The 17,085-nt window shown below is 40.8% G+C and overlaps 1 protein-coding gene across 1 annotated transcript; it reads right to left on the bottom strand.

The window, feature by feature from the left end:
• Positions 1–2,759: 2,759 nt before the first annotated feature.
• ednraa (endothelin receptor type Aa) lies at positions 2,760–13,600 on the bottom strand. Its single transcript, XM_022194391.2, has 8 exons — positions 13,330–13,600; positions 11,885–12,406; positions 9,750–9,877; positions 7,811–8,009; positions 6,040–6,192; positions 5,767–5,900; positions 5,511–5,619; positions 2,760–5,107 (listed from the first exon to the last, which is right to left on the bottom strand). The coding sequence occupies exons 2-8, from the start codon at positions 12,347–12,349 to the stop codon at positions 4,970–4,972; spliced, it is 1,326 nt and encodes a 441-aa protein (XP_022050083.1). The 5' UTR covers positions 12,350–12,406; positions 13,330–13,600; the 3' UTR covers positions 2,760–4,969.
• Positions 13,601–17,085: the final 3,485 nt, after the last annotated feature.

Genomic DNA, 17,085 nt, shown 5'->3' with positions numbered 1-17,085 from the left:
GCAGAACTTTCCTTTCTGTTGCACCATGTCTCCACTGCCCCACAGTCACAGAAATCACTGGTTGTTGCAGGACAGATTGTTCATGAATTTTTGAATCGATCCTTTTGGCTTTTATGAATTAGAAATAGTCTTTGCCACAAGTCGTGCAAGCGAGTGCCATGGTGGATAGCTCGGAGGGATTGCCATGCAAAGTGGCATACAGGGTGCAGCCGTGTAAGGGCAGGGTAGATTAAACATATGTTGTGTTTGATCAGACCCAAAAACACATTTTAGCATAAAGGATGTGGCGTCCATCACGTCTCGCTAAATTATAGCCATGAATTTAGAGGTTTAGTGTCTCTTACAGTATGTAGCTTGTAGGAAACACACATAAACGGGACAAACAGAATGGATCAGTCTGAGGAATAATAATAATCAATGCAGAACAAAGGAGGAGCCATGCTGTCTGATTCCTGAGATACAACGCATCAGCCAAAGTGCACCTCCTTTGTCGAAGGAATACACAAGGTTGCAATTGTTCGATAATTATTTATTTATCTTAATATGTCTGCCATAGGCCTTTGTGTCAGGAAATGTTCAGACCCACTGAGGGTGTTGACGTCAGTTCATCACTTATGTTGTTGTTTAGGAACAACAGCATGAGCAGGACGGAGTCGAAGAAGCTCCTCAAAGTCAGGCTGAACACTTCTGGTCATATTGTGTATGTTTTGTTATGAACAAATCCCATCAAAGAAGCAAACAAGCCAACAAGGAGTTGACATATTGTGTATCCAAAACCTGATAAATGCTCCTCTCCTGGCCACAAACCCACCATTGTTTTCCAAAAACTGTTAAATTTTCATTCATTTTTTGACTATTCCTTACACCGTCTTGTCCTTTTGCTTATTTCATCTGTTTGCAGCTTTGTTGTTCTTGGATGAAAAAGCTAAACCATGCAACACAAATAGACCCCAAGTCTCCAGTGTAAAGGTGGCACAATAAAATGTCCATATTATCCTTCTATGTGACTACTTTTTTTTTTTTTAGCTTTTATCCTTTAATTTTTGTAACGCAACATCCATGCTGCTTATTTTCTTTCATCCACTGACTTTTTCAAATTCCATCTATTTGTTTGCATGTTGTGATTCATTTGTTGAACAGAAACGCAATTTATTATTAAGAATACCTGTTCTGGGGCAGTTTCCCTCTTTGCTTGTTCTGAAATCCAGCCTGGGGCTCTCATCGTGGGTCACAGAGTGAAAATGTTGAAGGAACTATTGCTGTTCACTGAACTTATTTTCCCATTTAGGCATGAAAAAGGTGTGTTTTATGTATTTACATGAACTAGATGCTGCAGTTTTATGTTGAAATGAGTTCTGAGAGATATTTCACTCACCTTAAATACTTAAATAGATATAAGGAAACCCTATTTTCTGGAGTAGCAAATAGTTCTTCTTTATTAATGTACAGTAAATAACAAGATAATTTACTATGCACGAATTTACTATAACTTTTGGTTCTTCAAAATGAAAATATAAGAAGTTGAAGTGGATGTAGTAGAAGGAAATGCATTGCGCTTATGTAATGCGTCTTTCTTCTTGTAAACATGTTCATGAGAGTGAATGGTAGCAGATAGAAGAAATTAAACATTAGAAATTCCCCAGCATCATGTCAACAACAGTGCATCAACAACCAAATCTGAATAAGCTCTACAAAGAGAAGCACTTTGGCCCTTCGAGATTGTCTGTTATTTGTTTTTGAGCTTTATTCAATTTACTGCTGGCAGGAAACGAGGTTCCCACCAAATTCCAGAAATAAAACCACTCTGCTTCATTCTTCTTCACATTTTCTCACACTACTGATTCACCTCTTTGACGTCCTAAGAAAGCACAAATATGTTCCATATTCCAAGTTTCATCCTAATATCACTTTCTCTCTCGTTTCTTTCTCTCTGCTTCATTAAACCGCGAAATATTATCCCGTAGCAACCACAGTTCTGAGCAGTTCAGAGTTTCTTTGAGGTTGCTGGAAACGGATTGTGGCATGATTTAATGTGAGGAATATGAAACAGTTTCATAAAGTTTATGACCTGACTGAGATTTATCGCCAACCCGCTGAAACAAACAACAGAACGACGTCTGATAAAGCCACGGCTGCTACACTGGCCTGTTGGTTTTGGGTGTTTTTCAACGTTGTATGTGGGATTACGTGACTCTGGCAACCGTCTCTTTTTGACAGAGTGTAATCCTGGGTTAAAGACATATTTGGTCATAACGATGGAGACGATGAATTGTGTCATGAACCCTGTCTCGATGCTCATAGTGCTTTATTTAAGGCGTTTGGACAGAAAAAGGTTGTTGCATTAAAGAAACATTAACTCAAGTGTGACTTGCATTAATAGTGTTCAGTTTTCTGCAGCTTCTTATCTTTCATCACCCCATTACATTGTTTAAATGCAAAGTGTATACAATGCTGCCACGAAGAGCTCAGTTATGATTAAAACACAGCTTTGTAATGGTCAGACTTTGCTTTTTCTCTGTCCTCTTTTAGCAAAAAGAGATGAGAAGCGAATTATATGGATCAAATTCCCACCGTCCGAGCCGTTCACATCCTCTCTGCTGACATTGGCAACCCTTAGGGCTCAGTTGCCAAGCAGGTCACAGCGTGTTTTAAATCACTCCCAGACGCCTCTTTCTCGCAGATGAGAAACAGAAACGGGGCCCCTTGACTTCTTGGAGAAAACAGTACGATGGTAAAATAAACCTCCTTGTTTCTTACAGTGGAGATGGAAACTGATTTATTGGTATAGGCAGCAGCATTAATGTGAGGTTAACATGTTCAATCAATGACAACAAACACAGAGAGGAAGTCCATTTTCTGCAGATTGCTATGAATTGAATAGTGGTAAAAGGTTCCTGTACAGACATAGCTTGCTCCGCCGTACACAAGTGTGCAAAACACTCCAACTGAAGAAGTGCAAGTAATTATACACACAGCATACACTCACACACATGCTAGTGCACATTCAGACTCACACAGGTTTACATGTATTCACATATTAAACAGTACAAGGCAGTGTAGGTGAGGAGATTAGAAGCAGAGTGGTCTAACCCACAAAAAAAATCTGAGTTTTATATAACTTCTGTAATATATTATGGTCTAGATTTTAGGCAAAGTGGTCTAACCCACAACCCAAATATAGCGCTACAGTGGCACTTCGAATGTTAGACCATTCTGGAAAACACAAAACTTTGAACCCATTTTTCTCAAAAACTACAGAAATGAGTTAGACCAATCTGCTTCCAAACCCTTCATTTGTTTGGTAGCTGAATATACTTTCCATATAGAAACAATGCATGAACATTTTGGGAAATAGCCTCGTTCAGTTTCTTGCTGAGGGTCGTTTGAGAGGATTGATGCAGATCTCATGTCTGTACATTAAATAAAAGGTTGCAGCCGACAGCAGCCGGTAAGCACGGATTAGTTTATCTTATCCAGGAAGTGACAGCACCCGGCTGAGAAATAGTCAACAATTCTTATAAAAAATACAATTAATTTCTTGCTAGCTTACTTTACCTTCATCAAAGTGGATTCAAACTATTTCAAAACCTCCATCTATCATGCTTAAAATCTAACAAATTAAAAAGTAGAAGATAAGACAAGTAGCCAGCTTGTGTTTTGGATGTTTGGAGGTGCAAACAGCAAGTTAAATATCATCTCCAGTGATAAAGGCAGGCCTGTCCTGGTCAGGACACACTTTTTATTTGCACGAGTTAAATGAATGAGATAAAATGTGTTAATTAGGAGGTGGATCTTGTTGCTTTTGGACGAAGCCAGGCCATCTGTTTTCCCTTGTCTTCAGTCTTTATGCAAAGCAACACTCACTGGATTTAAAGCACAAACATGAGAGTGATATGTACTCATCAAAGCAACAAAAAGAAAAGCGTATTTCCTAAAAGGTCAGACTTACAAGCTTGGAGTATCTACCATTCTCTGCCTATGTCATTACAAACGTAATGTAGTCTGAGTAAAATACTTATCAATACTGCAATACAACACTTTATAAAAGTGGACACTATACATATAATTAAATTCTAGGGATTACTCAGGCATAAATGCTGTGATAAGTGATTTTGTAAAATGGCAAAATTCACAGTGTTGAAGACAAAAGAAACAAGCTTGTCTATATTTGGTCAGTGGTGACTTTTCATAATCCATTCCTCTATTTCATATTAAACAATTTGCTTGACGTGTGCTTTGAAAACACAGAGTTGTTCCTCATCTATCTGCTCTGAAACCTGCAACCCTTGAACACTTGATGTTGTGCCAGGTGCCTTTTCACGCCCTGACATGTTTCTTCTGTGAAGCAGTCGAACGTTAAGCATCTTCTAATTATACCACAAAGCAGCTTAATGAATTATGAGGATGAGTAAAATACACTGTATGAGCACTCACACGTTTAATGGAAAATTAATTGCGGCTCGAGTCAGTAACGCTCTTTCCTGTTTTTCATCGCCGGTGAGTGGCGAACTCCTGGGGAACACATTCTCATCTCTCATCATCCGCTCTGACAGCGAGCAGTCAGCTTTTTCCTTCCTGTAGCATCCTTCCCAGTAGTGCTGCCCTTTACAGGAATAGCACGCTTGACTCCTGATAGAGAGTAATTTATAGTCCGCGTTCAGCTGCATCCCTTTAAAGAGTCCTCCTCCTCCTCCTCCTCCTGCTCTACAGCGTCACTGTCCGTGGGTGTGGGAACAGGGAGTTTGTCTTCGGAAGTTTGGCCAGCTGGGAGGCTCAGGAAACTTCAGAGCACTGTACACCAAATCCATTGTTTCTTCCTCTTATTTCCAGTTCCTCAGTGGTCCTAACTTAGACTATTTATTGTCTTAATAACAAAGTGCGTCTTTGATGTGTATATTTAAGTATTGGTTGCATTTTAAACACTTGCTGGGGAGGCTGGAAAGCTCCCAAATGCTCCTCAGGTGGCAGGTCAGTTGCTGTCTTTCCGGATGCTGCGGTCGGTGTGGAGGTTGTTGGGCTCGGGGCTTTTGCACTGGATGCTCGTACCGTTCATGGGCCCGATGCTGCTCAGCTGGTTGTCGGAGTAACACCAGCAGCACAAACACGACTGGAAGAACATGCGAAGAAGAGAGCAAAGAGAACGTTTCAACATGGCAGTGTTTACCAAGAGGGTTTTTCTATATGTGGAGCTAGTCTTTCATTTGCTCCCACAACTTTTTGTAGCAAGCACACTGGAGACATGGTATATGTCAAGCTCTCTGTCAGACGTTTGCAGTGTGTGTGTGACCTCAGCCAGTAAAGTGGCTTCATAAATCCACAGCCTGCTTTTTACATGTTGGTCATGGAATGTCATCGCCATCACAGCCTCCCAAGTCAGGGACAAACGGTTAAGTTCACTGAAGTGGCGCAACTTAATCAGAAGGTTTGGTGTGTGTGTGAGGGTAATGAAAAGGGATCAGGCGTGTGCGCCACATGCATTCATATTCATCTTTACAAGGGAAGCACCGTACCTTGAAGCAGTTTTTGAACTTCTTGCTGACAAAGTAGAGGATAATGGGATTTATGCAGGAGTTGATCGTTGCAAGGTTGATGCCGAGGTAATCCATGACCAATAGGAAGCTGAGAACAGAGGAGAGGGTTTTTACTGAGCTAATTTAACCCTCACAGTCACACTGAGCAGAACATCACAGGGTCACGTCCTGTACATTTGCACACTCATTTGCATACAGGCCAAGAAACTTCAGGCTCGCTCAAGCAGAAACTCACTTCAGCAGTTCACAGCGCTTCCGATTGTTCTGATTGTAAATCATCTTTTTAAGAATCCTGCTGAGGTGCAGCGGGAACCAGCAGAGGGCAAAGATAAGGACGAGGCAGAAGACAGCTTTGGCCACCTCCCTCCTCTGAAGGTAGAAGCAACAGATTACATCTCACCATTAGAGAAGAAACATCAAAATGTGTATGGGATGGGGGGGGGGGGGGGGGGGGGGATTAATCAGTGGAATAAACACGGACATATTTAGGTTTATTTAGACGTCCAACCTGTTTGAGGTGCTCGCTGAGAGCGATCCGGAGGCTTCCATTCCTGTGGTTGAGCATCTCAGCAGTCATCAGAGTGTAGAAGATAGCGCTGCATATCAGCGGTACACAGAAATAGAAGCCAAACAGCCACCAGTCCTTTATATCTTTGTAGAACTGCAGGAAGACAAACACAGCAATGCAAAGTTTATTCCCCACCTATAGTTCCTACTGTGCCTAAGTTATCCTTGGAGGGAGAATCTCTTCTTAAATATCAGCATCTGTTATTGATACGGGCCTTATAGACTTAAATCAGACATCGTGTGGGGTTGAAGGCTTCAGATGTAACTTGTAAATGACTAAAACTGACTTGGTTCAATGGTGGAATCCATGCTTTTGTACATAAACCTGTCTCAACCCACCACCACACTACCCCTGTACTCCAGTGCCAATTAAGTCCATGTGAATGCTGCTCTGTGTACAGTTTAGCAAGTCTGAAATCAAACCAGTTCCAATTACACTGTGTATAATAAAGGCTTTGGGCTGTCTGTGGCTCTAAAAATATGTTAAATACGCTTTTTAAAGACACCACAGTTTCATAACCGTACAATCTTGACCAGCTCTCATTGCACAATTTCCTAGAATCTTTGAATTTGCAGACCCACCCCCAAAGTCTGGCATCCTATGCTGAGAACTAGCTCAACCAAACTGGATGTGGAAGTCTGTGGAAAGAGAAAATAAGCAGCTTTATTGCTATTTAATAATGAAGCTGAGAGGTGTATGTCTCTTAGAGTTCAGAGCTGTATTTGGGAGATACTTGTGCCAATAGAATGGGTCAGAAACACACATGTGGTTCAGCTCGAGGCCCCTCAGTAATTGCACTTGGCCTGCAATCAATTATGTGCTCCAAGGATGTGAAAAAAAGGCCACAATCACTAAGAGAGAGTAACTAGACCAGGTTTATGTCTTTAAGTGGTACTCCACTCAAAATATTGACTGCAGTGAATTTGGGTTGAAGGACACACCCTTACGTATTACTGGGTTCTGTTCTAGTTGTCTAATGTTCTAATTCCATCCATCCATTATCTTTACACTGCTTAATCCTCATTAGGGTCACAGAGGGGCTGGAGTCTATCCCAGCTGACTTGAAAGCAAGAGACGCCCAGTACAGGTCGCCAGTCTATCACAGGGCTACAGATACAGACAAAACAAGCTCACTCACATCCACACCTACGAACAATTTAGAACGACCGTTAAACCTCAGCGTGTTCTTGGACTGTGAGAGGAAGCTGGAGAACCTCGTGAAAACCCAGACATGCACAGGGAAAACGTGCAGCCTCCATGCAGAAAGATCTCGAGCTGGGATCTTCTAGCTGCAAGGCGACAGTGCTAACCGCCATCCACTGTGCAGCCTGATGTTCTCATTATATATGCAAAATTTTCCTTTGTTTTTGAATGTTAATGGGACAAGTGGGAAATGTTGTAGGTGGTTGTTTTTACTGTTAAATTGATGTCCTAAAAATATCTCCCCAAATAAACTCAGAATAGCACACCCAACCGCCCATTAAACCGCCCATCTCCAAACAAACAACACATGCTTTTAAGACGATGGAAAGATTCATCTGAAGTTGCACTTTTGCTTTCTGCCTTTATTCTCGTAATGTTTTGTCTCTGTATTACGCAACTCTTCTTTTCAGCACACCCTGGCCCGAACTCAATCTAAACACAGGGGACTCAAAAGCACCGAGCTGCAATTTCCTTATCCAGAAACGATTAGAATATGACAACAGCGCACCATTATGAAGTCGTTCTTGGGGTTGAGCATGCAAGTGCGCAGGGTGTTGTTGGTGTAGTTGAAGGTGACCATGTCGAAACCAACGGCCTCCGGGACTGCCAGGATGAGCGACAGCACCCAAACCGACACAATCTCGATGACTGTGAAGGGAGGGATGCCGACGCCCTGCACTCTGCTCCACGAGGCTACGGCTCTGTACCTGCAGGAGGAAACACACGACGGTTAAACATGTCAAATAGATTACTGGAAGACAGCTGGAGGGTATAAGTCTCTACAGTAAGACATATTATGATAGTATGTAGTATGTATGTATCAAAGACCTTCAAAACTTGGCTTGTTTTCACCCACTGTTCCATCATTCAAAAAAGAAATCACTAAAGTCTTCACTTTCTTTGTCTTCCCTGACTGTCAAAGCTTGCAGCGTTTCCTTCCTGCACGGCAGCACACCAAACACAACAAACTGCTCAGTCAGCAAAGAATATCAAAATGTTAAGAATTGATGAGGAGAGATGATCAATTGTTTATTTTAAATATCTAATATTTATATTTTTGTGAAGCCTCCAAACAGACTGGCCCATGTTGGCAGAGAGGTCTGTCTGTTGGCTTGTGTTTCCCGCGCACTAAATACTTGTTTGCTTGTTTGTTTCATTAATGGAAACCACTTGTCGAAATGTTTTAGTAAAATCGTGCATCAAGATTTTATGGCAAAAACAATATATTTTTCATGACACATTTGAATTTCTCTGTTGAACAACATGGCGGCATTTATATTTTACTAAGTGGTAATGTATCTACCTTTTTCTCTTCCTCCAACATTGAAAAGATACAAAGGGGACTGGAGTGCTTTCATAATGCACACAGACAATAATATGCTACACATTTCCTGGAAACAAACGGAGAGCATCTGCTCTTGAACGGCACTGCAGTCTGCCTTTTTCTCATAATAGAGGTCATTAAAAATCTTGTGCCTTGTTGAACCTTGGAGCCTATTCAGAGCCTGTAGGCGAACCTCTTATCTCCAAAGTTGTGTCTAGTGCATAAAGTGAGATGACACTGAGCTTCAGCACTTCATGATCATCATTTATTCATCATGGAATTTCTATTAAGGTACTATTAAAAAGAAAAAGTACTCGTCAGTCCACTTGCTGTAATGTTAACATCCCAAATGAAGCATACAGTGCACATCCTGTGTGTATTATACGGTTAATGTTGCATACAAAATACATGCTTCCATCAAAGAAGTAAAGACCATTTTAAAAATACAGGTTCTGAACACTACAGATGAGCAGAGAGATAAATAAATACCTTTTCTACACAATTTGCCCAGACCTAACGAGTTTCCTGAACGTGATTATCTCAGCCTTCCTGTCATTACTCTGGAATCAAATCAAAATGTTAATAGATTTCATCTAAATGAATCTCAGCGTCTCCTGGTAACCTCAATTACATTACAGGAAAATATTTGTGACAAATTAATCTAAATGTTCTCTCATGCTGAGCAAAATATGGATTAAGTGGAGAGGCTGGTCGGCCAAATCAGATTTGTTTGATTTTTTTTCCCCCCGATAATCTGGCAGGATCCTCAAACTCTGTCGAACAGCATCTGCTTTAAATGTGGATGAAGAAAACACATCTGGCTCAACATGTGTCTGTACAAACACGATGCTGGTTTGACAAGATCATAGAGGAAAAGCTGCTGCCTGTCATGTGTCTCCGTGGAACAATAAAAACAGAGATTTCAAAAAGAAACTGTTAACGAGAAACAGTTTTGCTGTGTGTGAGTTAGCGCAGAGTGATTTGATTTCCTCTGAGTTTATTGGAAATTCATGCACAGACACCAGGTGAATATTTTGGCTCATGGAGAAAGGCTTTTAGTTGAATTCACAACCAACAAAACTCCGGCTTCATGCGCAGCAGCTGTGGATGTGAAACCACTGACCTGTCCACGCTGAGGGCGCACAGGTTGAGGACGGTGATGCCCACTGAGGCTTTCTGCAGGAAGGGCACCAGCTTACACAGACACAGGCCCAGAGTGCTGTCGTCAAACGGCCAGCGAGACGCCAGGAGCTGGAGGGAGAGAAAAAAAACAACACAAAACACTCATAAACACTCACTGTATCTCAGAGGAATTGAATCCCATTTGCGGCAGAATTAGTTGTCGACCATTCATCACATGCGCTTTAATAGAACGTGCCATTAAATCACTGTTTGGCTCTGTTGACATATCAGTAACAGGTAAATGGTTTTAATGAAGTCATTCATCTTCACGTGTATTTTGTGGGGCCTGCTATTAATCTGCCTTTGTTGCTAAATAGAAGCTTTGTTGTGAGTTTGATCTGACATGGAGCACATCAACTTTTTGCAAAACTTTCACATCACCAATAAAGACAAAAACACTCAATATGAGACCCAAACTTTAACCCTCCTGTTGTCCTCATTTACAGGCACCAAAAATATTGTTTCCTTGTCTGAAAAAAAATCCAAAAATTAAGCAAAAAAAATTCCCCAAATTTCTGAAAATTTGCAAAGTCTTCAGGAAGAAAATTCCAATAATTCTTTAAAAAAATTCCTTAAAAGTTATATTTTTTTAAAAATCCCCCAAATGTGGCAAGACAATTCTTGTAAATATTTTCAAAAAATGAGCAAAAATCTTCCAAAAAAAGTCCTAAAAATATCTAAAGTGATTACATATATATCAGTAGAAATTCTAGTATTTTCTTTAAGAACATTCACATAAAAATCAACCAAAATCCAGCGAAATTCGCTGGATTTTGGTTGATTTTTATGTGAATGTTCTTAAAGAAACATTTTAAACATTTCTTTTCCCAAAAATGGAGAAAATGTGGACATCAGAAGTTTCACTGAAAATGTATACTTTTTCCACATTTTCAAACTTTAGAACAGGTCAATTTTGACCCGCAGGACGACACGTATGTTAAGAATGAGTCACTCTGTTGTCTCTGCTATCTACAGCATGTTCTGATAATTCTTGCTTTACTAAAACAAATCAAGGTCAGGCACACACTGCAAAAGACCTTCATAAAGTGGCTTTTTTGTCATTGATCAGAGGTTTAACGTGACAAAACAAAGGACAGTGTTTTTGGAAACAATATCCTTGCCTAAAGGAAGAAAACATTGGGGGATTTCGACATCGCAGGCGTGGCTCTTTTCGTGTTTGTGCAAAAACTGCTCCCCCAGCAAGACTTTTGTTTCCTCTTTGCACATGTGTTGCTCAGACTACAAAGTCGCTGCGCTCTCGTAGTCCCAAGTTAATTTCAACCAGGTGGCTCTCTCATTTTTCTCTTGTAAGATGGCGTCCAATAACGGGCTCAAAAGATCAGGTTGACTGATCACTTCATTTCGCCATCATTCTTTATTATTGCACGAGAGCATGACAGTGTTTACTCGTATAAATCAAACTAAAGCAGGAGCCCCGTGACAATTTATCATCATTAAACAGTTTTGTTTAAAAAAGGAAAACAAAAGTGTCGTGAGTCACACAAAACTGAAACTAACACACTGAAACAGAAAAAAAATGTGCTTTTGATGCTGATAAATTACACAATATTTTTTCCCCTTTACATTTTCATTTTTTAACCTCGCTTTTATTCAGATTAAACAATATTAATAGGGGTGTAATGAAGAACTGAGTAAAAAACTCTTTAAATGATCAATCACAAGTGATAAACAACTTGTGGAGCAGTGAGATGTTTTATAAAATAAAGCCTCCAGATAAGAGTTGGTGACTAATGTCTCAGGTCAATACAAGGCCAGTGGCATGTGTGACTACAGCCTGATTCCTGTGTTTATTTAAACCAGCCATGTCTCTGCTCCTCTCATCGCTAATCTGCCCACACGAGGGAGATAACGGCGTCCGACTGATTACACTTTCCCGTCTACTTGCACATTCCCACTCCCCTCCTTTTCCCGTCTGTAATATTTCATTCTGTCTGTGTATCACCTCCATTGTTGCCGCATTTCATTGAATCAATGGACGAGATCTGTCACTCAGCAGCCTGAAAAAAGGGGGTTAAGACTTTAAATCAACATGCAGCAGTGGAGTGAAAACTTTACCTTGTAAACGTTGATGGGGATATCTATGAAAATGTACATGAGGTCGCCCAGGGCCAGGCTGGCAATGAGGGCGTTGGGCCCGTTCCTCATGCACTTGTGCTGGTATATAATCCTCAGCAGGGTGGCATTGCCGACCATGCCGACCACAAAGACCGTAATGGAGATTATGGTGTTGATGTACTTAAAGTAGCTGTTTATGGACGTATTGACAAGGCACATCGGAGGTGGAAGCGGCTTTTTTCCGACAGTTTCATTGGCAGAACCAGACCGCACAGCTTGCACGTCAGCTCCAGGGCCCCCCAGACTTGGACTGACGGTGCTGTAGAAATCAGGAGACTGGAGCGTGGAGTGGACGAGAAAGCCGGGGAGAGAGTCCTCCTCGGCTTCAGCTCTGTTTGTCTGGCACATTCCTCTGGCTGCAATACAGGCCATTAGCACCAACATATGCCCAGCTGGGGTGCCCATTATGGAACGTATTGAGCGCTTTGATTTCGCTGATTGAAAGACTGTCCCAATATATCACTGGTGAGAAAAGAAAAAAACAAGATGAGAGTTTGGTTACTGTCAGAATATAAACAAAACAAACAAAAAACCCTTCATCATCTCTCACCTGTTCTCTCCTCAAAATGAAGAGACAACAGAATCCAACCAAAGTGTAATATATTGAGAAAGTTTGACAGCATTAGTGTCCCTTTCCAAAGCTATGAGGAAGTTTAACAACGTCTTTAAGACTTCAAAAAGGTTTTGCCAAGGGGGCACAGATGGAGGATGCCAGGACCAGTTACAGTCAGACGGTGAGGATGAGGCATCAGCAGAGCGCATTGGGCATCTCTTTAGCTCTGTGTGTCAATAATGCAGCCGCACAGTGAGGTTCTGTGTCTAGCTGTGCTGTATTGACAATGAGCCCCTTGCGTGGGTTTGCACCGGATGATTTCCTCAGTTCTGCATTCTCCCTCTGTTTCTAATTTTGAAGGTTTAGACATGTGGTCGAGGGCTTTTTTAGCCATGAAGAAGTGCTACAGGGCTGATTTCCAGTCGGCTGTGCAATGTAAGCATTAAAAGTCAGAATACAAAACAGATGAAGATTTAAAAAAATCACCTTGTACCTTGAATTTGTCTCTTTTTTTACAGAACAAACAACAGACTTAGTGGACAGTATCAGAGCATCTCATGTCACTAAAGTGCTGCCAAAGAGTAGTAGATGAAGTTTCAAACTATTAGATCGATTGTGGAGCCCTTTTCATCATGTCACAGTGCAGCAACTCTTATAGCCCAGAGTTCTTCCTGTTCAAAGTCCCAGCTGTCACCAAGTACACAAAGAACTATTTAGCAGCCAGCCCTTCAAGTAGCATCACAGTTTAGCATCAGCATGACACTGCTGGGATCTGTGACAGCACGCAAACTGATCTATCCATAAATAATAAATACGTTTGGTTTTCACCTACCGCTTCTAAAATGTCTGCCTGGCCCCCTTGGAAAACCGTCAGGCAAACTTTCAGCTGAAGCCCCCAGACATCTGTATCACATCACATGAGTAATTAACGCACTATCAAAGCCGCACCGTATCCCACTTGGTTTGAGCAATGCACCCGTCTGCTCTGAGGTGCCTTCGCATTATGGCTCAGAGTTTCCTGTGGAGAGTTTGCAGTATGTCTGAGAGTGTGTGCTCGACTCTGTGTGTGTGTGTGTGTGTGTGTGTCAGGTTGTGTGTATCTCTGCATGTGTGTATGCAGAGCACCAGTGAGACACTTTGACTGGGTGGGATAGTAAATCTCCACCTCCCTGTGGTAACAGACTGGGCCCCCTTTGGAAACATCACCCCCCTCTCTCTCCACTCTCTTAGGCACCGCCTGCTGACAGTCATCTCTAAGGCACACACACTCACACACACACATCAACACACACCAGGGCAGAGGCATCTGGGAGCCCAACGCCCCTCCAATCTGCCCCTTTTCCTTAATTCCCTCCCACCTTCTCTCTCAATCCCCTCTGACTCACATTATGTCTTGTATACATTACACGCAACTGTTTCCTCACACAAAAGGCAGCAGAGATTAGAGTGGAGGGAGGAAGGCACGAGGAAGTCAGTGTCCATGTTGTGATGCTGTGTTTCTTTCATTTGTGAGGTGGAAAGTGAGATGGGAAGTGGGTGCTAGCCGTCAGCCCGCCTTTACTTTTACACACTAAGAGCCGTGTGGGTGGCCAAAACCACATCACACTGTCTGACTCCTGCTGCATCGGATGCAGTGGCATCGTAAAGATTTATTTTAGGATTTTAAAAAAATAACTCAATAAAAGGTAAGCATGAGAAAATGTGGTTAAGTCTAGATGAGCGCTCCTCCCCATTACCAAACATCTAAATTACAAAACGATAAGCCAAACAAGCCTCAAACGGAGAGTGATGTCCGAGAAGACGAGACGCCCAACTGATGGACGAAGACAGCTCAATGTCAAGAGGGAAGAGTGCTTGTACATCAGTGTCCATTACGGATTTCAAAATGGACCATTTATCATGATGTGGACTGAGAGCAGGAAGAGGGTTATCAAAGTCACCGCAATCTGTCTTTTACACGGCCAAAAAGCTGATGCTGCAGCTGCTTGAAGAGGAAAACCATTCAATTAAAAAAATACCTGATTTACGCTATTCGTGCTCCACCTGGCACAAATCTCAGTGGATATTTGGTAAAAACTTAACGTTTGTCCACTGAACTGATTAAATGAACAAGTAAAAATATACAACACGTGTACAGTGGTGGAAAAAAGTTTTCAAACAGTCCATACATTTGTATGTATATTGCATTAAGAATCAATCTTCAAGTGCAGTTTGTTTGAGTACAATCACAGCCATAATACTAAACAGATCCTAAAATCCTTAATTGGTTTCATAAAAATAAGAAATTTTGAGTACAGGATCATTTTGATAGAATTTATTTTTGTCGGTTTATCTTCTAAACAATAAACATCAAAAAAATCACTTGCTTTTGTTTGTGTCTGTCTAATACAGCCGCACCTTTTGAAACACTAAAAAGATTTGTCCAAATTTTTAAATACTTCGTGATAATATTTGAGATTGCATAAAATTTTCAGGGTGTCCGAAAACTGTTTTCCACCACCGTATGTGCAAATCCCAGACTTTGCTGTATGTGTGAAATTAGCAATTTTGTTTGTTTTGCTTTAATTTATTCCAAACTTTTATTTTGAAACTTTTTACAAACGCTTCCAATTGTGTAAAAAAAAGACACTTTAAGATGCCTTGAAAACCATTTTCTGTTCATTTTCAAGAAAGTGCTTTGTAATTTTTGTATATCTCTAAATGCAAATTGAAAAATAAATGAATAAAGCAATGTACAGAAATGTATCCATGTCAATTATTGTTTTTTTTCTTTATCCATAAATATATTATACTCTCTATATTATGGTAATGTACGCACATATCATTAGGAAGAAGTATGTGACAGTGGATTTCTATACAAGATGCTCTAAGAATCAGATATTTATTATTGATCACAGATGCTATACGATGAAAGAAAGAGAAATGCGGGTGAAGGAAGGAACATACATGAACACACGCTGAGACCTTTTGGGTTGAAGGACCTCTGACATGTCAGTTGTGTGTTTTTGAATAGTTTATTTTCTGATGTTGTCTTTTTAAGAAATCCCACAGGCCAGTATAACTGATTCCTTATCTGTTAGAGTTAAAGAGTTAAACATTAAACGTCTCAGAATTTGAAGAGATAATATGATTTCAACGACAACCATAATGACAGAAACCAGTATAAAAAGAAATTATGGTTATTATTGCACTTCAAGTCTTTCATATCAATAATTTGCAGCTCTATGAACAACATGCTTGAAAACATCTACAGTTAAATAATTACATAAAACAATGCCATGCCTCGAGATTTTTTAAAGCCGAGAAGGAAACTTTAACATAGTTCCAGTGTGTATGGTTCATCTGCAGGTACTTTTTCCTGCAGTCAAATCTGACTTAATTGGGTAATGCCAATATTTACAGCCATTTGAAATTAAAGGGATCGTGTTTTCTTTAATTGTAGTCATGAATTTATCATGGCTTCTGAATTAGTTATGGTCAGCAGTGGCGAATATTTAATTTATTGGAACGTGATTTGCTGACGGCATCTGATTTCTTATCCCTTTTTTCCCCCAAAGTCCCTTGATTGTTGGCAGCCTCTATGACATTTTAACTTTTGACGGGGGGACTAGAGTCTTTGTTAGTAAATCCATTAATATATAAATGATGAAACCTTTACCTGCTCCCAGTTGCTTTGGCTTTCATGTTGTTGTTGTGTTGTTGTTTGGATCGTAATCAGGTATTAATGCCATTCTGTCTGAACTCAAAGATGGCAGGCTGCCTGGTAATTCATATGCTTGTTCTCTGATGGCATCTGTCGAAGTGTGCTCTCTGCATATTGGTACATACCCTATGGGAAATTTCAATCCAGCCCCAGACTGAGTGGGATGTAAGCAATTTCTTAACTGGGACACTTGCGTGAAAACAGAAAGAACAGAGAGGGATAGAGAGAGAGAGAGAGAGAGAGAGAGAGAGAGAGAGAGAGAGAGAGAGAGAGAGAGAGAGAGAGAGAGAGAGAGAGAGAGAGCAGATACAGGGGGAGAGAGGAAGAGGCAGAGAAGGAGGGAGAGAATAAGTTTGAGGCCAATCCTACTGTGACAAGCAGTGACAGAGTGAAGAGGACTCAGTCTACTGCCTGGCTTTATTAATTTGGGACATATGGTTCACACAAACAAAAAGTTACAGCGCGAGAGAAAAAGAAAAATCTTGATGGAGGGATTTGCATAATGGGCTGATTAGTGCCAGGACTTCATCTGAAATGAATCAATATAATATTAACAGACCATTTAATTGGAAGGAGGGATGCTTTGTCAAAGCACTGATGATGATGATGGCTGATGAAAAGAGCCTGTGGCGAAGTCGGTCTTCTTGTTTTAAAGTTTCTGTAACTTTCTTCGCTATGACCATGAGCTCTCTGCAAGTAAATTTTCAGCCATAAGTCATAAAACATAAAAGGCATGGAAGCAATCCAGATTGAATTGTCTGACTGGATTGAGTGAGAACAAAAAGTACGTTTCTAGAAGATGTGCAATCGCAGTATAAGACCAACAGCCATGAAAATTGCATGATTAAGTGACGACACACAAATATCCCGTAGAGCAAACAGGAA

The sequence above is a fragment of the Acanthochromis polyacanthus genome, chromosome 3 (genome assembly GCF_021347895.1).
Source record: "Acanthochromis polyacanthus isolate Apoly-LR-REF ecotype Palm Island chromosome 3, KAUST_Apoly_ChrSc, whole genome shotgun sequence".
In the NCBI taxonomy this organism is placed as follows: Eukaryota; Metazoa; Chordata; class Actinopteri; family Pomacentridae; genus Acanthochromis; species Acanthochromis polyacanthus.
This window is presented reverse-complemented; position numbering and strand designations above follow the sequence as displayed.